General features: G+C 42.1%; 1 protein-coding gene across 2 annotated transcripts; it reads right to left on the reverse strand.

Annotated features, from left to right (window-relative positions):
- Nucleotides 1-206: 206 nt before the first annotated feature.
- On the reverse strand, nucleotides 207-23138 carry adgrl4 (adhesion G protein-coupled receptor L4). Of its 2 annotated transcripts, XM_054790008.1 has the most exons (16): nucleotides 23050-23138; nucleotides 22609-22758; nucleotides 19206-19355; nucleotides 13894-14043; nucleotides 13581-13651; nucleotides 11232-11411; nucleotides 10451-10634; nucleotides 10243-10356; nucleotides 8743-8942; nucleotides 6713-6892; nucleotides 6425-6628; nucleotides 3641-3861; nucleotides 3226-3292; nucleotides 3050-3141; nucleotides 2173-2341; nucleotides 252-464 (listed from the first exon to the last, which is right to left on the reverse strand). In XM_054790008.1, the coding sequence occupies exons 1-16, from the start codon at nucleotides 23093-23095 to the stop codon at nucleotides 402-404; spliced, it is 2241 nt and encodes a 746-aa protein (XP_054645983.1). In that variant the 5' UTR covers nucleotides 23096-23138; the 3' UTR covers nucleotides 252-401. The 2 variants fall into 2 exon arrangements, with proteins under 2 accessions (XP_054645984.1, XP_054645983.1); XM_054790009.1 differs by lacking the exon at nucleotides 2173-2341 and having other exon boundaries at nucleotides 207-464.
- Between the last annotated feature and the right edge of the window lie 3592 nt (nucleotides 23139-26730).

Here is a 26730-nt window from a genome sequence, read left to right on the forward strand (position 1 = left end):
GTATCAGAATTATATACGAAAATGCTAAACATATTGTCAAAAGAATCCGTCAAATAAAAAAAACATGATTACATCTGCAAATATGTTGGTACTGCATACAGACAAGGGGTTTTCATTAGATTCTTTACCACTAGATGGCAGCATCGATCTTCCTTTCTTTTGACTGATGCAGTCAACGAAACAAGTGACAGAACCGGTCAGCACATAAGATAGACGATTTTTATTATTAATTTAACATTTAAACACAGGGGTAGTTCAAGTACACGTGTGTTATGCTATAAGGGTGCATTCACTATCACAAGGTGTGTTGTTGAGTGCGGGGCTATTCTGAGCACAACATGTTGGAATGGAATGGACGTTGCTTCTAGTGTGCATTTGAACTGAAAGAAAAAGGCTTGAATTCATCGAAGGCATTCGAAACAACATGGTATGTTCTTGAAAAGCCTGTAGTACTCCTCTTGAATCTGAAAAAAACAAAACACCACAACCTATCATCAGCCACTTGTGTTAATGCATCACATGAATAAAAATAATACCTTCCTCCTTTATGACTGTGAAATGGCTCCGTGAAGTAAGATTCCTTATTTATAAATGGAATATTTTTGTAGTTAGGGCATAGAAAACCTGTTTATGGCCTTCTAAATTTTTAAAAACATTATTAGAGCCTTCTAGACATGAACTAACACCCCTATAGTTACTTTTACACTCCTATCACCCATTACACAATAAGACAAAAATAAGACTCGTGCTGGTGTGTGATGCTGTAAATGTGTTCCGGTGCTAGGGGAGCTGAATGGGGGGAGGACAGAGTGACGTCAGGGGTTCAGAGTGGAGTTTTAGCTTGGCTGCAACAGTAGCCCACACTAGGGATTATTGTGCCTGTTGCGAGATCATTCAAAGCTGCAATAAAATCCTGTTGTTCCGGTGTTCAAGTCTGGTGCTTGTGTGAGTCACCGAACATTACCAAGTGAGCAGTGTAGGATACTACATTTAATCAGCGTCTTTGAATGCGTCTTTTGAATGCCTTATATTTTTCTTTTAGTTCATTTGGCCATTTTTATGCTTGATTTTAGGCAAAAAATATGTACGATTTGATTAAATATGCATGTTTTTTTTAATATGACGTATTCAGCATGATTTACTAATTAATGTATTTTTGAAAGAACATTTTATAAACCAAAATGTACGAAAATCAAAGCAATTTTTCCCATAAGTAATACAGTGTTCCCCCACAGTTCACCTTTCACAGATTCGCTATTTAGCGGATTTTTTAAGTGCAATTTTGCATATTTTTTTTTAACAGCCAGTGAACACGCATTGTGTTCTGCATCCTTATGTTGTATTGGAGCAATCTATCGGTGCTCTGTTGTTTGTTTCTGTTATTGTATTTACTACTGCTGCCAGTAGAGGGTGTTCTATACTCATGACGTGTGCGGCTCCAGCTAGTCTCATTGTGTGTTTACGAGCCTCTACCAGCATATTAGGAACCCACAGTAGACAATAGCCGCTAAATACAGAGCCACAACAATCCTTATTGGCTACGGGAGAATCTGCCCATTGTGTTCTGTGTCCTGATTGGCTGTAGACCATTGTCAATCAATCTCCTTTGTGCCGTTTCCTGTTGTGGTCAACAGCCGCTAGCAAACTTGCTAACTGTGTGAGCCACTTGCTAACCGCCAATAAACCAAGAAGAATAAGAGGAAGAATCTACCCGGCTCAATGAATCTTTGGTTTCAGGCGTAGGGCGAGGAGGAGGAGGACAGCAGGAGCAATATGTTTTCACAAGGATACAAAAACGCTCCAGCCGAGGGAACACTGTAAGGTAATGTAGTAGTAGTAGTCGTACTTTATTAATCCCATAGCAGGGAAATTCACCAAAGCTAGTTCATCCGGTACAGTCACCTCAAAATATTAACAAAAAACACATTTTATACGCAGAACTATAGTTTTTTTTTAGTAATTATAGTTTGATGTGCAGAAAACAATGTGAAATCATTCTGAATGAGGAATGAAATGGATAAATCAACATTTAACATCAATTTCATGCTTCATGCTTATCCTTAATATCTAACGTGCAATATTGTACAATCACCGAGACAGTGTGCAAGAACAGAGGCCACATTTTGGTGACAACGTGTGTCCAAGCAAGAAGCGGAGGGACTGAGATGTTACCTTTCTGGAGAGCACACAGAGGAAGATGAAGATGAACATGCCCTGGAAGGCGTTGGTGATGGTGAAGAGATACGCAGTCAGTGTGCTCTCGTAGAGGATGTGCAACACTCCGAAGGCCCACGTGGCGCCCAGCACAAAGAGCAGCGCCACGGCCCCACGGGCACACGACCTGACCATCCATCCATCCATCCATCACACCCATTAGAGGTTGTCTTAGTTGGGCATAGTTGGATTAATGTCTACATCAACAAATATATCCGTTGAATCGTATCAAATCGTATTGTTTGTTCACTATCAAATCATTCTGTTCTTAAAATATATCGTTTTTTAATTGTATCTTAACCCGTGTTTCGAATCATTTACCACAAAGAGATTTACATCCTCACTTATTATAGATAAAAACCTCTTTCTCTGTGTGTTTAATTATGATTAATTATGAGTTAACTATAGACAAAATGTGATGAATCACAATTAAATATTTTAATGGATGGACAGCCCCCCCCACAGACTGGTTGGCGACCGCTGCTGTACAGTATTTTCTGCAGTGGCTATTGTCTCATCAAGGTAACATTACTGACACCTAGTGACCAGTGTTGAATACTACACATCACAACATGTCTTGGAATGTGTCTTATTTTTAGTTCATGTAGCCATTTTATGCTAGAAAATGCTTAATTTAGGCAAAATGTTTTTTACATTTTCTTAAATATAGTATAGTATATTTTTTGACTAATAGGTTGTATTCAACCACAAAACAGCAATGATGTATTAATTAATAATTTTTGAAAAATTATAGAGTGAGGCAACGAAATTCGCAGTGCAAGGTGGCTCTTGTGACCTAGCGTACTGTACATTAGCGACGTGTGAACGATCCTACCTGATATTCTCATAGTGACTTATTTCAGGCTTTTTCACCACCATGTGTCGGTAGACTTTGTAGATGATCACTCCAAAGGCAAGTAGATTCACCTGAGCGAAGAAGATCAACACAATCGCATCACATCACGCTTCAATTTGAGTCAATAGCGGGCGTCATGCTATGAGTATCCTTACCAGGATGATCAAACAGGCGGGCCCAATGAAGCTCCAGATAAAGTGATTCTCTGTGCTCAGCCAACACCTGAAATGCGAACGCAGGATGTCTCACTTAGCCAGCTTGATTAATTGAATTTTGCCTGCCTTTTTATCACCGAACCTCAGCTTCTATCTAAGCTGATTTGAGTCAATAGCGCCTTGTCTTCTCTCACAATGCAGGCTATGAATCTGCTCAAAGTGGAGTTTTGAATAATAAACAGACTTAATAAACAGCAATCACCTCAGTTTTTATGGAAGGTCTTTGAGCAAACCTTTATCTTCCACCTTCCTGCTTTGTATGTGCGTCATAATGTAAAAAAACAACAACATATACATATATATATATATATATATATATATATATATATATATATATATATATATGAATGCTCACATTTTATCAGTGCCATAATACTTGGAACCCAGTGTGGCTGAGATGGCAACGACCACTGCTGGGCTTCCATAACCGAAGATGTAAAAGTTGCGGTGCAGGAAGCCTTTGTTGTAGATGACGCCAACCACTATTAAGTACAGATGGATGCCCTCGATGCACATCCAGGCAAAGGCCGCCAGGAAGAAATAGTGCAGGAGCCCGGCAATAACCGAGCAAAAGAGCTGCCAGGAAACAGACAAAGAAAGAGAGAGAGATTATTTCATCTGAGAGGCCTCTTGAATGACCTGAGAAACATATAAAAGTGTTTGATTTTTGCGTTCGGCCCACACGCTCCCTGCGACCGTAAAACTTAAATGATATCGCTATATAACGAGACGGTAGAAATGATACATAAAAGGAAGCAGGACTTTCATATCCGCAAGAACTCGTCTGCCCACAGAGTTGGATACGCGACACCATTTGGAGCGGAGCGTTCAATCACGACTAAAAGGAAAACAACATCATATTCCTCATCGCAAACACCCCTGCAGAGAGACATTAGTCTGTTTATTTGTCTTGCTTCCTTTCCCTTATTTCTACATTTAAGTTCCTCTGCGGGTGGTTAACTTAACTGATGGGTTGATTCAGGCAGAATTTCGAACACTTTTTTCCCCATCAGAAATACAGAAGATCCTTGCGTTTCGCATGGGTTACTCTCCAATGCCGAGTGCAGCCAACATTTTCTTCCAGCCATTTTTTTCTGCTTATCCGGGTCCAAGTCGCTGGGGCAGCAGTCACAGCAAGGAAGTCCAGACTTCCACATCTTCGGCCACCTCTTCCAGTCCCACAAGGAGGACACCGAGGCATTCCCACACCAGCTGTGAGACATAATCCCCCCTAGGTCTGTCCTAGGTCTGCCCCGGAGCTTTCTTCCAGCTGGGCCATCCTGGAACACCTCACCAGGGAGGCGTCCATTATGTTTTTTCACATTGACAGGTCACACTTTTCCACGAACTGCCGTTTCCAGGTCATGTGGTTGTTGGTAGCGGCAGAGACGGTGTGAAGTAGTTGTTGCTTGTTGTTCAGTAGAGAGTAAACGGTTTACACCACTTATCTTCCACTCTTGTCTCCTTGTCAATTACATTTCCACATTTGGTGACCCTCCACGTGAGTAATATGTCGACCCACAAGGGCCCAGTTCCGACTGCGAGGAATCACAGAACGCGCCGTAGTATTTCCACATAAAGGCCGCGCTGGACCTTCACTTTCTCTTATACTGTAAAAAAGGTATGACGCAGAATTTTTGTGGTTTTGAAACCGTGACTTTTCATACCGTGGTATACCTTGAAACCGCTAACCAGCCCATGCCTACAAATGTGGCACCAATAGCCAGACGTGGGAGCAAGTCAGTGTTTAGCAAGCTCAAGTCTTTAATCTTAAGTCTCGAGTCAAATCCAAACCAAGTCTGAAGCCAATACAAGACAGGTCAAGTCAAGTCCGAAGTCATAGGCTTGAAATTTTTGAGTCCTTCAAGTCATAAGCACTGTTTAGTGCTTCACAAATTAAATACCATTTTAGCAATCTATTCCATTTGACGAATACAATGAAGACTTAGTCAAAGAAGACGAGTGTGGACAGTTCATTCAGGATTTAGTCAGTGCACAGAAATGTAATCCCACCCTTGTTGTTTGTTCCTAAACCTGGCAGGACGTTACTAAATTCAAGATTCAATGCATTCAATGCGGCAGATTCAAAGGGAAAATATGTTGTCTTTCTGGAAATGACATAATAACGATCACGTTAGCTGAATATCGATCTACATTCCTACCCTCACCTATGGCCATGAACTTTGGGTAGTGACCAAAAGGACAAGATCGCGGGTACAAGCGGCCGGAATGACTTTTCCCCGTAGGGTGGCTAGGCTCTCCCTTAGAGATCAGGTGAAAAGCACTGTCATTCGGTAGAAATTCGGAGTAGAGCTTCTCCGCATTGAGAGGAGGCAGATGAGGTGGCTCGGGCATCTGGTCAGGATTCCTCCCGGACATCTCCCTGGGGAGGTAGGAGGCCTCGGGGAAGACCCAGGACACGTTGGAGAGACTAGGTCTCTTGACTGGTCTGGGAATGCCTCAGAATCCACCGGGAGGAAGAGGGAAGTCTGGGCTTCCCTGCTTGCTACTTAGTATGTTGGTTTACGTCGGCACCGGTGCCATAACAATGCTGAGTTTCGGTTCACATCCCTACGGTCTACAGGTATTTTGGTTCACTGCACATAAGCAAACTACTCCAGCTCTCTCAGGTTTGATGGGTGTCTTCTCCAGACTTTCTACAGATGGTCAACTGGATTGTAATCACGGTTCATCGAAGAACAATTTGGTTCCTAGCCATTCTTGAGTGTTTTTGGTTATGTTTAATGTCATTGTTCTGTTGGAGGAACCATGGCCTGCAACTGAGACCAAGCTTACTGACATCGGACAAGACATTTGGCTCCAGAATGCCTTGACCTTGCACAGATTAAAGACCTGTGTCGGAAACTCCTCCATTATTCACAGTATGTATGCTGTTCTTTGCTCTCCATGCTTCTTTTTAAAACAGCTCCAGATTTGTCTCCTAGAAGCTTTGTAGATTATCAGTGTGCATTCTTCAATTGCTTTTGTCAGTTTTGAGTTATTTCAGTGACCATTGTGGGTTTTTCTTTCTTCCACAGGAGGTTACCAACAATATTATCCACGTCTGTATTCTTCCTGGGAAGTGTGGTTGAATTCCAGACTGTACAACATGAGGAGCATCTTTGCTCGTTATCGTCACCTTGTGTGCGATCATGTTGATCCCCACCAAAAAGATGAACTCGGCCATGAAAAGACTGCAGCACAGGTTCTTGTGAATTGTGGTTCTGGTGCTCTGGATCCCGCTGAAGAACCAGAAAGTGAAGATGCACATGGACAGACAGATGAGGGAGATGACCATCCCCAGTTGGGTGATGCGGGTCAGGACTGTTTGGTGGGCCGCCAACTGATGAATAGAAAAGGAAGGTAAATGTTAATTCACAGATTCATCTGTGTTAACACCTGGAATTTTAAGCAGAAGACCCCTCACGTTGGCTCGCCCAGAGGACATGAGGATAGCAAAGTGGGTGAGGTGGTTGCAGGTGCAGGTGGTCGCATTGCTGTTGGCATGCACGGTGGTGCAGCCGTGTGTAGCCCAGTGGCCCTGCAGGCTTTCGGTGGTGTACTCCCAGAAGGCGCACTTGGTCACGTCAGAGTTGGTGTCGATGGGCTTTAGAGGACACAGGGCAATAAAAGACACAGTTTGCTGTAGATTGATATTGTTAACTCCTTATGGCGGCAGGCAGAAATAAATCAGGTTTCATCAAAATGTCAAAAGAAGAATTTTGTTGTATCAGTGTGTCTATATCAGATATTAATTGCATGGGGAAATATATGTGCTCTAGTTGATCAACACCAATTGTCAAATGATCTGTAGATTATAATACAGTGGAATCTTGAACCAAGGTAACCAAGGCAATTTTCTCATTGGAACTCATGTAGATGCAGTTCATCTGTTCCAGACACCCAAGAATATTAACAAGAAATCCATCCATCCATCCATCCATCCATTTTCTATACCGCTTCATCCTCATTAGGGTCGCGGGGGCATGCTGGAGCCTATCCCAACTGACTTCGGGTGACAGGCGGGGTACACCCTGGACTGGTCGCCAGCCAATCGCAGGGCACATATAGACAAACAACCATTCACACTCACATTCATACCTATGGACAATTTAGAGTCGCCAATTAACCTCACCTGCATGTTTTTGGGAATGTGGGAGGAAGCCGCAGTGCCCGGAGAAAACCCACGCGCACACGGGGAGAACATGCAAACTCCACAGAGAAATGCCCAGGGGAGAATCCAACCCAGTTCTTCCCGAAGAAATACATTTAATATGAAAAATTATAGTTTTACATTATGTGAAGAAAACAATGTGTTACATGCAATGTTGTATGAAAACCAAGGCCATGTACGAAAACTGAATCAAGTCTTTTGCAAAAAATGTAGACAAAAAACAACCGGAGTGTACAAAAATGAGATTTGACTGTAATTACTAATTCATGTAGTTTTTCTTTCCCCACAGAATGAAATGATATGTATGTCAACTTTACCACACAACTTTTTCAAACATTTGCTAGATTCTACGAATGTGTATTCACACTAAAGAGATACAAATACTATGAGAATACAATAATACAATGACTGAAACCGAACCATGAATTGCTTGAATAAAGTTGTAATGTTATGAGAAGAAACCCATAATTTTACAAGATTAAAGTCACAATAAGTAAAATAGTATTAAAAAAAACTGTAAATATATGACACGTTATCCGAACCTCCAGAGATCTTTACAGGGATCTTCTATTCTATGTTTTGAAATAGTTTTGAAATAGTTTTGTCAATCAAAGCAAGAAGCTAGGCTATAGTTATGGGGCCAAAAGACTCCACGTTAATAAAACCTTATTCAGTACGTATTGATATCTACAAATCATGTGCTGTCCCATCATCATCACTGGTGTCACTGACCTGAATGTTTTGTTTTGCAAGGTTTTATTTTTTGTTTTTTATAACGTGGCGGTGATTGAACACACCGAGAAATAAGCATGTTTTGAGTGCACCTCATCTTGAAATTTTGACTCCCTTGTCAGCTTTTTAGTCAGCAGGTTCGGCGAGGTTCAGAGGTCATATGCAATCTTGTCAAGTTACACGTTAATATAGGAGTCAGAAGCAGTTGAATGTGATCGCACAATCATTTGTGTCTGTTGTAGAGAAAGGACTACACAATTATTAAAATTACGATTTTAATCTAAAAAAAACGTAATTTTTGTTATTTTATGATTTTTTATGCAGTTTTGATTTTTTTTGTTTCAACGTTTTTGCATTTAGTTTTTCTTTCCAATAATTTTAAATGTGGTGTGACGCATAAACTCACAGGAAATCCAAAGATGCTTACTGCAGCAGAAAGACCAGGAAATAAATCACACTGTTGACGGGGAATCCCCCCCAAAAAGTCCTGCACCGCAAATTTAAACCAACACGCGTTTAGAGTGAAAGCCATTATGTCCGTGGGTCTTTACCTTGACGTGCCTCAGAGTGAAGGTGACATGGTCAAGCTGGTAGACATCAGCGGGTTTGACGGCGGCTGCCACCACTTGGGAGTTGACAGTGATTTCCCCTGTTTCTGAGTAGGGTGAGTAGTCAGTGACACCCGGGTCGATGCTTGGCTTCAGGATGTCTGCCATGCTGTCATATCGCACAAACACCACTGACACGCTTTCTGATGGACAACACAAGTTGAACAAAGATCAGAAGAGAGTCATTTTGTTCCCTTGTGTGTGGGCGCTAATTTAATCAGACGGAGACTAGCATTGTAAATAATCATCAAAGAATCTTTAATACAGTATCTTGACCACAACACATACTGGAGTGAACATTATTCCAAGCTCCTGTTGTTATTTTCATTTTTTGAGCGAGTGTCCATTTTTCCCATCGATCACGGTGATTCCATGTTATCCTAAGCTGGGCTTCCTAGACAGCCTTTGTATTTTTCTGGCTCGTAAATCTGTGAGCAATGCGGCTCTTTGCCTTTTAAATAAAGATTATTTTGACTGCACCAGCCACCATGTCTTTGTATCCTGGAGTAGTGCCACAACAAATTATGACCAAACTTTACAACCATGACATAAAAAAAAATGCTTCCAATCGTGTGGAACCCAGGGAAGGACTTTTCACATTGTGTCCCAGTACACAATGCAAGGTCCATAAAGACAAGCTTGGGTGAGAGCCGTAACCTTAACCCCTTCAAAAAATGTTGGTAAAGTCCTCTCTGACATCCAACATTAGCCATCTCTGACCTTGCAAATGTTGTTATGGATGAATAGACAAAAGAATTCCCAAAATTGTGTTAAAATCCCATCCATCCATCCATCTTCTTCCACTTATCTGAGGTTGAGTCATGGAGCAGCAGCTTAACGAGGAGCCCAGACTTCCCTCTTCCTGGCTGCTTCGTCCAGCTCCTTCCTCAAGGCCTCAAGGCCTCCTACCAGTCAGTCGTGCCTTGAACACCTCCCTGGGAAGGCATCCTGACCAGATGCCTAAGCTACCTCATCTGGCTCCTGTCAATGCGGAGGAGCAACGGTTCTACTCCGGGTTCCTCCCGGATGACAGTGCTTCTCTAAGGGAGAGTCACTGGTACCTACAACTCTTGTCCTTTCGGGCACTACCCAAAGCTCATGACCATAGGTGAGGGTAGGAACGTAGATTGACTGGACTTCGGCTCAGCTCCACTCACCACCACAGTGAACTGATGCAGAGTCCGCACCACTGCAGACGCCACATCAATCTGCCCTCACCCGAGAACACGACCCCGAAGTACTTAAACTCCTCCACTTACAAATCTCTATCTAAATCTCTGTCTGCGCAGATTCTCACTCATCCAGGTCATGGTAATCCACAAAGATTGAATAGAGGCAACTGGACACTTCTTGTTTTTTGTTTCACCTTTAATACAAAAGGCTTCTTCAATTCTAAATTTTAGATGTGGCGTGAAAAATGAGTGGCGCTGAAATGAGTCTCACCATTCCTCTCCTCCCTTGGTCTCATCTTCGGTGTTAGAGTCATGAGGTCACCACCCAGGTTGGAGGACAACGTGGCTGCTTTGCGACTGGCATCAAAAGTGATGAGTCTCAATTCTATGGAAGAGGAGTGACATGAGAAAAATACCACAATAGCAGTTAATCATCAGACGGACAGGGGAACCCAAGTCAAGCGTTTGAACTGTCTTACCCATTTGTGTGTCTTTGATTTGAAGTTCATTTGGAGTTTTCAGGCCATTGGCCAAAGTGAGAGCGCTTTTCTCAACAGAGTGCAGCAGCTTGGTGATGGTTTGTTCCCGGCGTTCTTCCTTAATCCTGTTCCATGCCACCAGCTCCTCCTTCTCCACCAAGTTGTTTACCGCTTTAACTAATTTCTGATAAAGAGATCATCTCCGGTTAAACCCAATGTTTATTTCCCCCAATCCTGTTTATTTCAAAATGAACAAAACTAAAATATGTGTGGTCTCATTGTCTGGTGGTAATGAAGAGCGCACTAGTGGATGGAGACTGGGTGAAATTTATAATTATAATTTCACATTTATGTTTCAAATTTATATTTACAAGTAACATTAAGAGTTATACTTAACATTTTCATTTATATCTAGGTTTAAAATGTAGATTTATATTTAACCTTGATAGATTTAACATTTATATTTAATCTTTTCATTTACATCTTGATTTCAAATTTTGATTTCAAATTCTGATTTATATTTAAGGGTATTATATTTAAAATTATTATTTTTAACATTTTAATGTATATATCGATTATAAATGTATATTTAGCATTATTATATTTAATGTTTAAACATTTATTTTTAACCTTTACATTTAAATGTAACATTTGCATTTAGCATTTTTAGGTTCACCATTCATTAGCAAGGTGGAAAATTGTGACTGAATTTTGACATTCAGCACCCCGTACCAAACAGGTCATGAGAAGAAGAAGAAGAGAAGAGGCTAGCGAGGATTACTGTAAGAGTCGAGTGGACAACAGCGGGATTGACAGTGAGATCATTTCCTCCTGCTGCCAGCGACAACGTCGATCGACTCAAGGCCTCCACGTAGGCAATCACTTCCACTGAGGTCAGCTCGCCAGACGTCTGCTCAGCAATTTCATTCAGTAAGCTCAAGGGGTCAGTGAGGTTGCTCATCTAAATGGAGACAAGACCGCATTTTGTTTTACATTCAGTGGGGCAATTCATTTGTCCTGCACAAAATATAAACGTAAATGTTATTTTAATGGAATCTCGCTGAATGCTCTGAACTCCTGTTTCTGTCCCAGTGTTGTATTGAGCAGATTACCACAAGAATTAATGGAGGTTGTCTTTCTGCTTCTCACTTCAGGGATCATCACATAACAATAGGTTACCGTTCCACTCTTTCCGTGGAATGAGACAATCTTTGGGGAATTATTTTCTGTCATGCTCCCACTGGGGGACATAAATGGTTTGCCCACTCCCCCGATTTGAAATACTATTGAGAAACTGATAATAATCTTTTATTGTACAGACAGAACTGAAATCAAGTAAATGGAGAGTGAAGCATACAAGCATATTTAAGAGTCAAATTGCATGCTGAGTATGATAAAATGCATACATGTTGGCAGGTCTGCAGTAATACCTGCCTCCCACACCACCACTGACAGCCCATCGCACCCCCCAAGGGCAGGTTTAGGGAGGGACTTTCTAGTGTGATGTAAATGGCTTCTTTTACGTCTCTTTCAAACCCTCAGTCCTCCTGGTCCAGACATCGTCCTTTAAGTGATTGGGAAGATATGACCCTAGTGAGGATAAGCGGCATAGACTGTCATACGGGAGAAACTTGGAGTAGAATTGCTGCTCCTTCGCATTGACAGGAGCCACATGAGGTGGCTCGGGCATCTGGTCATGGTGCCTCCCAGATGTCTCCCTGGGGAAGTGTTCAGGGCATGTCCCACTGGTAGGCAGTCTCAGGGGAAGACCCAGGACACATCGGAGAGACTATGTCTCTCAACTGGCTTTGGGATCCACCGGTAGGAGTTGGATGAAGTAGCCGGGAAGAGGGAAGTCTGGGCTTCCCTGCTTAGGCAGCTGCCCCCGTAACCCGATCTCCAATAAGCAGAAGAATATGGATGGATGGATCAAGAAGTAAGCTGCAAAGTCGAAACCAGGAGTGATGGGACAATAACGTCAGCCGCTTCACTGACACAGATTTTTTAAATAAATTTCAGATGACAAGAAGAACTTTTGCCTACATCTTCAAGTACCTTTCCCCAACTCTCACACAGCAAAACCCGCCTTTCGATGACGTATACTGTAGGTCGAATATACAAGAGTTGATATGAAAGAAATCAGATACAGGTCACATATGAGCAAAAAAAATCAGAATTGACGTCTAGTGTGAACATAGTCCAGGTGCCTCGATTAAACCTTTGTAGATTATGCAGATAAGCGACATAGAAGATGTATGATTCAAGACCCGGCTCCGTCAAGACATCATTATTCAACACTCATCCATCCATCCATTTTCTATACCGCTTCTCCTCTTGAGGGTCGCAGGGGCATGCTGGAGCCTATCCCAGCTGACTTCGGGCGATCGGCGGGGTACACCCTGGACATGCAGGGCACATATAGACAAACAACCATTCACACTCACATTCACACCTATGGACAATTTTTAGAGTCGCCCCGTGCCCCTAACCTGCATGTTTTTGGATGTGGGAGGAAGCCGGAGTACCCGGAGAAAACACACGCACACACGGGGAAAACATGCAAACTCCACACAGAAACGCCCAAAGGAGAATCCAAACCAGGTCTCCCAGACTGTGTTGGCCAACATGCTAACTACTAGACCACCGTGCGGCCCGATTTAACAATCAGTTCCAGAGAATTGGTTCATTCCGCGGTTGATCAGTGAAGTGATTATTTTGCGCTTCCTTAATATTATTATCATGAATTCTGCTGACTCAAAAAATACAGAACAGATGTCCACTAAACCTTGTAGAGGGGTTGAGGATGTACCAATGAAAAAGATACATGAATTTATTTTTCAAGTTTGAGTCATAAGCGACAATTGTCACATCATCGCCAATGGACCAGGAAGTAGCCTGCTAATCAAAGAATACAGGTCTGAAATTCAGTTAAAAATCACTTAGTGTGTTTAAAGGGTACAAATGACGGTCCCAAACTTTGGGTCCGGGGATCACAAGAGTTTAACGTGCTTGTGGTCATGTTGCATCATTTTGCTCTAGCTAAAATACTGTAGTTGCATTCCCATTTGTTATCTCATGCAGTCAGCTGTGTTTAAAATATTTGACTGAATACCAAAAGTGGGGTACTTACATACTCAAGTGTTCTGTTGACAGTCTTTGTGATGCACCCAATGTTATCATGGCAGTATTTTTGGGGATGCTCTGAAAAACAACAATGGCACAAAGCAGCTTTTTGATTGTCAGGTGGACCTCCACTAAAAGGGTTAGTACAGTCAATCAAACAGTCTCATATTTATGTAATAGCAACACTTCCACCGGGATTGTCATGTGGGTTACAGTGTTTCCGAGTCTCTGTGTGCAAGCGTGAAAGCAACCGTGCATAAATCTAAATACAAGTATGAGCAAATGCGGTGAGTATGCATGTCTATTCTTCTCACACTGACCTTTACATCTTCCACCTCTCTCTGGATGAAAGTGCTTTGTGCCAGAAGTTGGGATGTAATCACGCTGGCAGGTGCAATAGAAAGATCCATTGGTATTATGACAGTGTGAGTTTGGTCCGCAGGCTTGTCCTCCCTCACATTCATCAATGTCTGAATAATGCACACAAAGAGCTTAGCTTCACTTTCAAAGTACACACAATGTGATTAAAGGATATTCTGCAAAGCAAATAACATTGTAATGATACATAATTAAATCAAACCATTGTAATTGATAACTTTGTTTCATTTATTTTCGGTTGTAGTAATGCATCATAACATGTCTTTTTAAAATGGGTTACATGTTTCCATTCTGTGTGTGGGCTGGGAAACAGACGTACCACTGTACTGTATATTGTACATTTGCAACAAAGGTGGTGGTATTCATGGTGCATATGGAGCCAAAGTTCTCAAGTGAATTCTCCGAACAGCAGATGGGAAGGAAGCGAAAGGCCCGGGGAAGAATCACCTCCCAACATGTTTATCCTCCATAGTTCGGTGAATGAAAAAACAGTGTGTACTTTCACACACAACTCCAGCGGCTAACACCTAACAGCTGTGTGTGCTCCAAATGCTTTTACAGGCAGTCAGCAAATTAGTTAGATTTACAACATAACACAAAGGAAATTACTCAGCTGCACAAGTTCTTAGAACTTTCATTAATGGCGTAACTCATTTGCTGAAATCTGTGAGTCTAATAGCTCAGTGCATTGTCAGACTAATAACTTCTCACAGGGCCCTTCAGGACATACCCACATACATTCACCCTCCACACACTCACATAGCACAATCATAGTTGCGCAACACTATAGATATGATACAGATATGACCCATGGAAAATTACCGAGACACATAATAGATGCATTGGTCTCAGTCTTACCAGCTTCACGCTCACTTTCAGACAGACTTGGCTTTCACTTTCCAGGCACACAGGCTTAGGTTTCACTTTCTAAAGAGCATGCATTTTATCGTCATCCTGAAATTTCACCCAAAAGTAGAATTTCCCAAACTTTTTGTGAGTTGTGTATAATGTTTTTACGGGACGGCAATGTTATGATATTTCCTCGACAACTCAGAAAAAGAGATTCAGACAGCAGAGAAAGGGATTCACACAGCAGGGAAAGGACCGGGAGAGTTGGCAGGAACACAGTGAAAAAGAGTGAAAGACACTTTGTCACATTTTACTTGTTAACATAAGGCCATTATTCATGTTTTCGTGCATGTTTTGCTACAATTGTGTAGCATGAGAACGTGGCGGCACACCAGGGCTGCTTGAAGAGTGTGTCCGACTTTAGTGCACCTTGCTGGGCTACACCAGGTGGCTCCACCTGCTCTATATCTTGGTTCTACCGACCTCCATGGTGGCACACCAGGGCGCTCGTAGAGTGTATCTGACCACAGTGCACCTTGCTGGGCCAGGCCAGGTGGCTCCACCCGCCCTCTACCCTGGTTCCCCTGACCTCTGGGACGGCACATTGGCTACTTGGTGAGTGTGTGCAACCACAATGAGGGATTACTGTATAATGTGCTAAGTGGTGTAATATAACCAGGAGGGGGTCATTAATGTCTGATGTTTTGTGGCACTACACTTCACAGAAGTGAAGTGCATTGAATGATATTCCCAATAAAAATTCCTAAAATGTATTTAAAAGCACCTTTTTCCCAAACGAAGTGTTGTAGTATAACCAGGAGGATGCAGTTAATCTGTGATGTGAGTTTGGTGGTATTACACGTCACAGCAGTGAAATAATCGTTTATTGTTTCTTTTCGGTATAGACATTTCTAGGCGGTCCCTCTGTTCCTGTCTCGCTACCGGCTGCTCATAGAGATCAATGTAAGTCATACTGACCAACAAGCGCTCACCGTTTTAAAGATGGACTCTAAACGTGTATCTGTTGACGGAATCCAGCGCTATGCTACTCCTCTGCTACGTCGCCAACCAGCCACTATGCTATGTGCACCTACAGATGCTGTAGTGCCAATTTTACGCAGCACTGAACGCAGGTTGGCCAAAGATCGTCCGCGTGTAGCCTCTTATTGCAAAGATGTGAACAAGCTTCTACAAACAGGATATGTTGAAGAGATTTCGACAGAGGATGCAGCAAAGACCACTGAGTCGTGGTACATACCACATCACATGGTGCACCACAGTGCAAAGGACAGAGTAGTTTTCAAATGTTCTTTCACTTACAATGGCCAGTCCCTGAATGATCAACTCCTGCCTGGACCAACGTTGGGCCCTACTATGATTGGGATCCTGTTGCGGTTCCGACAGCATGTTATAACCTTAAGCAGAGATATAAAGGCGATGTTCCACCACTCCTTCAATTTCTGTGGTGGAGCATGGAGACGACATACAGCCCACAGATCTTCGAGTGGCAAGTCTTACCCTTTGGTACAACCTGCAGCCCCTGTTGTGCGGTGTACGCGCTACAGCAGCACGTCAGAGAGCATGAGCCACCAGACTCTCTGCTCATGCAAGTGATTGAACAGTCCTTCTACGTGGACAATTGCCTCCATAGTCTGGAGAAGGTTGAATATCCAAAACATTGATAGATAATCTGCTTGAACTTTTGAGCAAGGGAGGCTTTGATATCCGGCAGTGGGCAAGTTATCTGCCAGAAGTTGTTGCTCACCTCTCTCCTGAAGCGCAGTCAGCTAGTAGTGAGCTGTGGTTAACCCAAACCAGCGATAACATCAACGAACCCACTCTTGGATTATGCTGGGGTTGCTGTGGAAGTCCAACTTTGGCTGGCATGACCAGATCGAGTCTGCGGCACTTCTTGACAAATGGCGGAGCTGGGTACAGGAGATTTCTGCTCTACAATACCTAAAAATGGCCCGTTCCTATGCAGACTCTACCGCTGATACTGCCACTTCAACCAGACACATTCACATTTTATGCGATGCCTCTGAGCGTGCCTATGGGTCAGCAGTGTACATGCAGACGGTAGATGACAATCATCACATCCATGTGTCCTTTGTGTTTGCCAGATTCAGAGTGGAACCCCAAAAGCAGCTATCTATCCCGCGCCTTGAACTCAGCGCCACACTTACAGGTGCACAGCTTGCCAAGTTGATTGGGATTGAGCTTGATATACCTCCTGCGCACATCACTCTCTGGTCAGACTCCACGACCGTGCTATACTGGATTAAATCAGAATCCTGCCGTTTTAAAGTGTTTGTAGGGACCAGCGTAACAGAAATCCAGAACTTGACAGGCCCTGCTCAGTGGCGCTATGTTGATTCTTTGAACAATCCAACAGACGATATCACTCGGGGACTCACCCTGCAGGAGATGATCCAAGGACATCGCTGGAACAAAGGCCCACATTTTCATTGCCTGCCCGAGACGGAGTGGCCCACGATACATTCATCGGAGCTGGAACCAGATGCCACAAAGCTAAGGAAATCTGTCTTTGTTGGATCCATGTCCACTACTTCACTCACGCAGCTTCCTGACTCCAGGAAGTGCTCCACTTGGAAGCGGCTTCTTCAGGAGACAGCTAGCTCCCTTCACAGGGCGGCTGATGCCAGTACTACATCCTCGCATTCAGCTGCAGATGGAGAAGCTTTTGCTGCAACGAGTCCAAGAAGAGTGTTTTCCTGAGGAGTTAAGAGCTCTCAGAGCTGGACATTCTTTCCCTTCAAAGAGTTGCCTTGCATCACTTTCGCTAGAATATGAAGAAGGCTGGTCAGAGTTGGCGGAAGGTTGCGACGTGCAGAAGGCATAGATCTGGATTTGATTCACCCTATCATCTTGGACCAAGACATCATGTGACAAAGCTTGTAATTAAGGAGACTGATGAGATATTGCTCCACCATGGGTCGGAAAGAGTTCTCACTGAAATCAGACGGAGATTTTTGTTATATTATATGAGGCAGAGAGGCAGAATACATGTCTGGAGTGCCAACGATGGAAAGGCAAACCTGACATTCCCAAGATGGCTGATTACCCACCGGCCGCACTACGAATCCACAAACCACCTTTCTATTCAACCGGTGTTGATTGCTTTAGACCCTTCCAAGTGAAAATTGGGCGCCGCAGCAAGAAAAGATGGGGAATTATCTACAAACATTACCTGCCAGGGCTGCAAGAGTCCTGTGAAGTGGAGGAACGAGGGCAAGACACTCTTGGTTGGTCAAGTCGTCTTAATAATGGATCCTCAATTCCCCCGATCATTGTGGCCTGTGGAAAGGATTATTCAAACCCATCCAGGAGCCAAGTGCTCAAGTGGGGAATCGCACCTATTGTCATCCAGTGGCTCGCCTCATTCTGCTCCTGCCTCTTGAAGACACGGCTGATGACGACACCAGCACAAAGACTTTCTCATCACTTTCAACTGCCGTACGGACAGTAGGGGGCGGCAGCTCCTTATAGGTTCTGATATGCCGCAGCTCCTTTTTCCGACACAACCAGTGTGAGCAGGCCCATCTGGTGGTCCCATAGCCATCTGTACGAGACTACCATCTGTCGTCCGGTCTCGGCTGCGCAGAGGTGGGTACAAACTCCCACCTCTGGATATCGGTGACTGGGGGACGGGTACAGAACCGGCACCTTCCATGCTTTTAACCGAATCCGGAGTGCTTCGACTTGAACTGCTCGAGCCGGCGCTAGATCCGCTTCCTCTCTCTTTCATCTTTGGCATTATTGCGGTTGCTGAGCAACACCGTCTCGAGTGTTGTCAATTAGCCGTTAGCTTGTTTTACACTGCCTTTGGTGTTTAATATTCCCTGTAACAGCGAGTTTGTGTCTCTCACCAGTCCTTGTCAACCGGAGATATCTCTTCAAGAACAATCCAAGATGTTTTAAGAGTCCGGCTTCGTGAGCAGCCGTATATTCAAAGCCGTGGCTAGCTTTATAGCTTGCCTATAACGGCTGTCGGCTCCAACTATACGTTTGTTTTGGTGAGTTTAGTCTACTCGCTAGTCCGAATTAAGGCAGAAATCTCAGCACTCATTTGCAGAGTTGTAATCACAAGCTATGGTCAGGAATAGTCACAAAAGGTTTAAAACTCTGGTAATAAAAAGCGGTGCTCTTTTCCATGAGCGTCATTTCCGTACAACAGGAAGTGACGTACCTTTACCGCAGTAGTGCACCTAGTGGGCTACTGTTAATTTTTAAACTTTGTGTGTAACATCTGTCTGTGTACTAAACATCCCATGTCACGATGTGCAAACGTGCGGCTTGTAGACCGGTGCAGCGTATCTATTGACGAGTATGTTCATCATTAAATATACATTTGAAATATGAGTGGGTGACATTTGGACATTACCTACACACTCCGTGCCATCGTTTGTCTGGAATTCAGCCTGTCCAGTTGACGTGTATCCATTCAAACACGTACAGTAGTAGCTGCCCACCGTGTTGGTGCAGTTGCCTCTGTTCCCGCAGATGTTAGTCACATTCTGGCATTCATTGTCATCTGCGGAAAGAAGACATGGGACAGTGAAACTGGAGTCTTTGTCAAGTACCCGTGAGTCAGTGGAACTCGAGTCTCTGAAAAACACCTGTGTATCGGTGAAACTCGAGTCTCCGTAAAACATCTGTGAGTCATTGAAACTCCAGCTTCCATGGGTCAATGAATTGTGAGTCTCAGTTGAGCTCCCATAAATCAGTGAAAATCATGTACAGTATTTGTCGAGGAACCCATGAGTCAGTGAAACTCCAGTCTTTGTCCAGCTTCCATGAGTCAGTGAAAATCGAGTCTCCGTCAAGCACTTACTGTATGTGTCAGTGAAACTTGAGTCTTCGTTGAGCTTGCGTAAATCATTTCTTCATTGAGCACCTCTGAGTCATTGAAACTCCAGTCTGCGTTCAGCTCCCATGTGACAGTGAAATTCAAATCTTCATTGAGCTCCTGTGAATCAGTGAAAATCATGTCTTCGTCGAGCACATGTGGAGTCAGTGAATCTCAAGTCTTGGTTGAGCTTCCGTGAATCAGTAAAAATCATGTCTTTGTCAAGCACTTGTACCTGTGAGTCAGTAAAACAGGAATTGTCATCAAACACTGTAAATCAGTGAAAGTCTAGTTGTCATTGAGCACACGTGAGCCAGTGAAACACGAGTCTTCCTTGAGCTTCCTGGGTCAGTGAAACTCAAGTTTTTGTCGTGCACTTGTGATGCAGCTTGGGCGGGTGGAAAGGTGGAAAGGAGAGTTGATTTGAGGCAAGGACCAGATATTTTGCTATTTCCACAGAAAAAACATAGTTTTCAACAACTTGTTGTAATATGCTGTGATCGTTTCCTTTCGCTTGTCTGTGAAGTTTGAGGGATTTGCTGTTTGCAGACAACCTAAAGATAAAAATATAACATGATTGTCTTCCTTACAAGTAAGTCAAGAATATAAAACTCAAATGGTGATAACATGGGACTTCTTCCGTCTCTAACAAAACACTTTTTGTTTTGGCTCTAAGGCACGTTCATACAAATATTTAACATGAAATGTCCCCCCCCCGGGTTGTAAATGATTTGTCTACGTGTTAATGACACTCTGAATCTTTTAGGGTTTCTGTTGTTTGGTTGTGTTTCGTCCAAAGAATTTCAAAACTATTTAGCTCTGAGGGAGGATTTCTAGTGGACGTGTGACCTGTCTCTGTCCTCGCTGTTTACTGGAAGTGACCTGGCATGAACGTCCACTGTTGTTTTTGTGTCTCTGCATGACAAACACTCTCATCTGTACTTTGTGCACAAAGGTTGTCCAAGAGGGGATATCCTGCCTCCTCATGATAGGTGACTAGGATACAAAAGGGAAATACCTAACAGCATGCACAGGATGCTTTAGCAGTTGGTCATGCCCAAGCAATCGCTCCTGCGTGCTCACTTTCATGTTTCATCTGCTCTATCAGCACAGAAAATGTCTGTTTATACAACAAAGACGGCTAGCAGCATGAAATTATGACAGTAGATTTACAGACTTTACTCTGAACTTTATTCAACCGGCTTTGTCCCAGAAATCATCTGCCAATGTTTATGTGGCTACAGTTGGGTTTACATTTCATCTGGAAGCACATGTAGAACTCCGGAAGCAAGAAGACGCACAAAACTGACTGCAACTTGTGTCTCTCTGCAGCGGCACCTCCAAATTCAAACGCCCCAAAGATAGATTCATAGTTACTGCAGACATATTGATAGATATTACTGTATGTTTTTCACGTGCGCCTTACCACTCGCCACTTCCTGTTTCAAATTTCGCAGCTTTACTCAATTACATTTAAAAAAAATATGTTAATTAATAACTCATGCTGTTTCATGGTTGAATTACGGCCATTTCTCAGTCAAACAATATGCATATTTAGGTGCATTTTATGTATTTTTTGCCTAAACTAAGCATTTTCAAGCATAAATATGGCTAAATGAACAAAAATACAAATTTCAAAGGCATTCAGAAGAAGCATTCAAAGACGTGATGATGTGTAGCATTCTACACTGGTTAGTAGGTGTCACTGTCTTATTTTCTCTTATTATGTCTACTATATCGGGTGATACGAGTGACTATAGGGGTGTTATTTAATGTCTATGGGCTCTAATAATGTTAAAAACTGTATTTAGGTCATAAACAGGTTTTGTATGCCCTAACTATGAAAATATTCCATTTACTCTCTTTTTGCACAGCACACAGTTCTTTCATTTGTATATACTATTTTTATGCCTTAATATTTATCGTGATTTATTTTACTTTTGTCTTATCTATTTTTACACTATTTTTTTACTATTCATAAACTTGTACTATTTTTTTCTGCTGGTATTCTGAGTGGACATTAAAGTTAGAATTTCATTGTACAGGGAAACGTGTTTCTTTATTGTGCACATGATAATAAACACTTTGAATCTTGAAGCTTATAAATATGTAATCCTACTTTGTGTTAATTCACTTCCGGTCTGGAACCAATTATCAGTGACAAACGGGGGATTACCGTATAAAAATGTATTATTAGTGTTTATTCTGTCAAGCAAATTGGTGACTTTAGGTATAATAGTAATTGCACACGTATTCCGCATGGTATGTGTGGATGTACGCTTCCACTCGCCTTAGCTGGATACATATGATGCTTTGAATTGTCTGCAAGAGGTTAAAGATGAATTTATATATATATGTATTATACACAATGGTTCAGTTCTTTTCACTACTTTTACTCTTTTCACACAGCAAAGAATGTTCAAATTACTACAAACATTCCCTGTGCACGTACAGTATAGGGTTTTACTATGGTGACAGTTTGACCCTGGAACAGATTATTTCATTTTTTAATTATATTTTCTGCATTAAATCATAAGAAATGGTGGTCCAGCAGAGGTGATTGTGTTCTACTGCTGTATTTTACAACTGTTTTAGTGGACATTCTTCTCCATCATTCCTTTTATGACAATGGGCTCCGAATATAAATCGTCTTACCTCAGAAGTGTTAAGTTGTTTCACAACCATTTGTTTTACAACTCCTTCAAACACTTGTAACGCTGCACCATATGCAACAGGAGGGTCGGCGTCTTGCTCAAATACAATTTAAAATCTTAAAAAAATACCAAACACAACATCCTGATGTACATAGACCCCAGCACATGGTGAAACAATGAAATACAGGTGATTGTAATTACACTCACTCATTTCAACATCCAAGTCAACATTAAAAGAACTGTGAGTATCCATGAGAATGTTTGTACTGTAGGTTAATATTTACCATTGCAAAACGTAGTCCCATCGCCAGTATATCCATTGTTACAAAAGCAAGCCTCTTTGGAGCCGTTGAAAGCCTTACATGTCGCAAGTTTGTGGCAAGACTCACAAATGTCAGAGAATCGGCAGGGGTCCATCAGACTGGAGAGCCATGCTGCACCAATAAAAATACAAAATACACGTCGGTATGTTTTAAAATACACCAGTTTGTTATTATATATGAGCTCTTATAGCTGTACTGTTGGTGATCTAGACACATTCAACTCAAGTCGCTGTAATTACGTTCTAATATTTTCTACACTAAACAGGCTGAGTACTCTTGTTATTAATGCTGACCGTGGTGTTCATGTTAAAGAGAAATGCACTGTAGATGACTAAGTTGGACAGGAAACAACATTAAAACATGTAAAGATGATGCTAGAGACTGTTAACTGAACTGACATACCTGTCAAAAGTACGAGTTTCATTGGTGCCCCGAGCAACCACTCCATAATTGCGCTGGTCCGGAGTTTTGCTTTTAGCAGGCTGGAACGGGCTGGCTGCTGACGCAGTCCATTTCCTTGCATCACTTTTCCTGTTTCCCTAAACCTGGCCCTTCCTGTCTCGATCTTTAATCTGCTGCTTACAAAAACACTTGCAGCACAACCCCTTGGTCACCTAATACTCACTACAAAGTCTTCATGTTGTTGCACCAACAATATGGAATGATTAGCAACGTATAGTATATGTATTTGCACTTCCAGCTTCCTGTGGCTCGTGACCTTTGGAAAGCCTCTTGTCCCCATTGTCCACTAAGTGTTTTACTCAGGACAGAACAACTGAAATTATATTTGGAAGGATGACCTCCTCCCTTCTGCAAATAACTTTTGTGGGATCTTATACCTAAATTATAGCTAAATGAACTGGGAGGAGGAAAGGAAGGGGCAGGAGAACATATAAAACAATCTTTCAATCAACATAAGGCCCACTGCAACATTGAGTCTTTTTCCTCTAAGATTGGACAGTCTAAAGGTTAAAACCAAAATTGGTGGGTGTTTCTTTGCTCTCGAGAATCATGATGTTCATTTTCACTTCCATGGTGATGGCATTTGCACCAGAAGAGCCTGCCTTATGCTTTGGGAGACAATGAAGTGCAAAAGGTTAAAAAATAAGCAATGTTATTCACTCTGTGTAGCTGTGAATGAGGCGCACACTGCATCCTTGCAGCACATATTCATCTGTCACGCGTGCTGCAACAATTTCCAGACCGAGTCGATTGGTTACTAACCAAGATTATGTTTTTATTTAATTTATGGGACTGGCTTTGTAACCATGAAACGTTGTAGCCCAAGGACCACCTGTGTCTTGTATTCATATGCACAAGTTACCTTACATACTGTAACGGCTATTTCTTCTTTTATTGCTCTGCTTCTTTGCACTGCGAGAAGTAGTCAATGATCACACAATTTAAAAGGTTTTCAAACTGTATTAAAAAAATAAGAACAATATATTTGGTTACAGCACTCCAGGAAAGAGTCCAGAATGAAAGTACACAGCGTCTAATTAAGAGTTGCCGCAACCCTCAAGAAAGACAAAGTGAAAGTTAAGCTTGTGTGTGAGCGCGAGAGAGAACAATACACTTGTTGTTTGCCTCTTGTCTCAGTATTTTTACATGAGTCATACTGTATCTAAGTGTTGCACAACTCTGATTGTGCTATGTGAGTGTGTGTCAAAAAGAGAAGCCATTAAACTGAAGATCAACTCAGTTATTAGACTGAATCTAAAGTTGTAATGATAATAACAATATCTAACAATTGTAAGGTTTGTCTTAAACCAATATATTTCTTGACAGTCACTTTGAAGCAGGTACTATCCAGACGCAAAATGAGGTTTGCCCCAAGTGACGAAACGGGCTGCAGTTGAAATTGGTATTTGACTAAATTCCCTTGATCAATGACAATGGGGAACATTACAAATCACTTCATCAAATGTTCGTGTAAAAAATGACATGGGTGCCAGAATAGTGCTGCCAGAAGTAGTTACCGTAGTGCAAATCAAAGAAGATGTAGGACAAATTCCCATCTAGCACTTATGTTGATTCTTTTTAGAGGACCAAATTAGTTACAGCTGAGTCGGGCATCCAATTTTGACACATACACTGTATACAGCAGACCCCCAATGCATTTGCCATCCCGCAAATTCAATTAGCAGATTTTTGGTCAAATCATTTTTCATTTATATTTTTTTTCCTCAGAAAATGGGCAATTTTTTCTGCAGAAAACACATATTCACTCTGTGAGTCATAATTTACAGCCCACAATTTTTACGATTAGGTCTTTATGTTTCACTGATAATATTTTTTCACCAAGCGTTGAGATGTCGTGTATTGAAGGCACCATAGTTACGTGAGGCAAAGCAAAAGTGAAACTTACATATAACTTTGTGAAGGAGAGACACTTGCACAGTTAAAAAAAAAAAACATCATTCATCAATCATCTTACATTATCATTTATTTGTATTGAGCTCCTAAACATGTTTTAATATACTGTAAAAGGTAAATGCAAATGAACAATGGTGGGAGGGTTTGGAGGGGGTGGAGGGAGCCGTGTGTCAAAATTTGTTATGACATTTTTATGGCCGTCCCAGTTACTCCCGTTTTTCGCCATCCGCTGGTTAGTCTGGAACGGACCCGCTGCGAAAAATCCAGCTCTACTGTAATCCAAATAGATGATTGCTTAGTTTGAAATCTGGATTGTTGTATGTGTATACATGTAGTTTGGACGCATGAGGAAAGCAAGAGAAAAAAAGTAATAATTCACTGTATTTAAAAAAAAAAGTCTCCATCAAAATGCTTGCACTGGAGTGCCGTGTAATGGAGTCCATATGTGAATAGAGTGGGTCATTGTCTGGAGAGTTCTCAGTGGGTCTGCGGTGAAGACGAAAGGTCATCTACGCGCAGACGCCAACAGAAATGTGTCGGGGTGTTGTGGTGGAAAGTACAATTTCCGCCACCGCGTATCCACACATGTTGCTCGTTTATTGCCGACATGATGCAAGTGTTGTATTTGTCCCTCAATTTATTCTGTCAAGTGCCAACTACGAGGTCAACTGCTGTTAAAAAAAACTCCCTATACTTCTTGGCGTCATTTACTTTGCACTTATTAGTACATGCTTGCTGCTGCGCTATTAAAATATGATTAATGTCGGCTTAATGGCTTGAAATACAAACAAAATAATGAACTGGCGTGTATTTTCTGTGGTGAAAATATCAGATTATACAGATACTTCTCCAACAGAAAGTACTTTGGACCAGTTCCCAAGCAACTTTTATTTTGGTGGCTGGGCTTTCCCAGGTTCTGAATTCAAATGAACAGAGTCAGTTTCTATATGCTGTGTTCTGTAATTGTCTTGTTTTTCCAATGTTTTGATGTGGAAAATAGTCCAGTTATACAATGGAAACAGATGTGGATACTGTATACCCTGAATGTTTCAAGGTTAAGGGGCATACCTTTACTGAAACTCTGTTTTCTACAAAGGAAATGAGCAAAGTTTGCTATCTGGAGCAGATTACTTGTAAACAGTACACTCACATCAGTTTTAAGACTTTTCAAGCTCGCGAAAATCTACTATTGCCCAATTTGAAATACATGCACTTGCATTCAAACCCACCGAGCTTATGAACATGAATGCTCCTAAATGTTGTTTCAGGGCTTTGTTTATTTGGAGGAAGTTGGGAAACAGGTGAATTGAAATGTGAACTAAAAAAAAAAAACAAGTCATCATTCAGGTGTCACTGAGGTCCTTTCAGAACCGACTTTTTGCCGACAAACACATTCATTGATGAATAGCCTCCCTTCTTTGTTGACTTTATTGCAGTCTGTGGAGGCGGTTTGAATTGCTGAGGCAAGGCGTACAGTTTGCTGAGAGAGGCAGCTGCTTTGAATGACACTGTTAGAATTGCTCGGCATGACTGTCCTGGAAAAGAGCTCGGTGAAAAACATCTGAATGTCTCACCCCAACTCTCTCCGAAAACTGTAAGGAAGGAAGTAATGTTGACTCGAACAAACCTGGACTGATTGCACCCTTCTTCCTTCGCTTCTTCCATTTGGGAGAGCTCTCTCATTGGTTTGTAAAAGCTCTCACAGGA

Source organism: Dunckerocampus dactyliophorus, chromosome 10 (genome assembly GCF_027744805.1).
Source record: "Dunckerocampus dactyliophorus isolate RoL2022-P2 chromosome 10, RoL_Ddac_1.1, whole genome shotgun sequence".
NCBI classification, from domain to species: domain Eukaryota; kingdom Metazoa; phylum Chordata; class Actinopteri; order Syngnathiformes; family Syngnathidae; genus Dunckerocampus; species Dunckerocampus dactyliophorus.

Coding starts and splice junctions, on each gene's coding strand:
- adgrl4 (XM_054790008.1), bottom strand. CDS start 23,095: ATGGAGTGGTTGCTCGGGGCACCAATGAAACTCGTACTTTTGACAG. Junction 19,356..22,608: donor TGGGACTACGTTTTGCAATG/GTAAATATTAAC, acceptor TTCTTTCCGCAG/ATGACAATGAATGCCAGAAT. Junction 3,862..6,424: donor TCAACATGATCGCACACAAG/GTGACGATAACG, acceptor GTTTCCTGGCAG/CTCTTTTGCTCGGTTATTGC.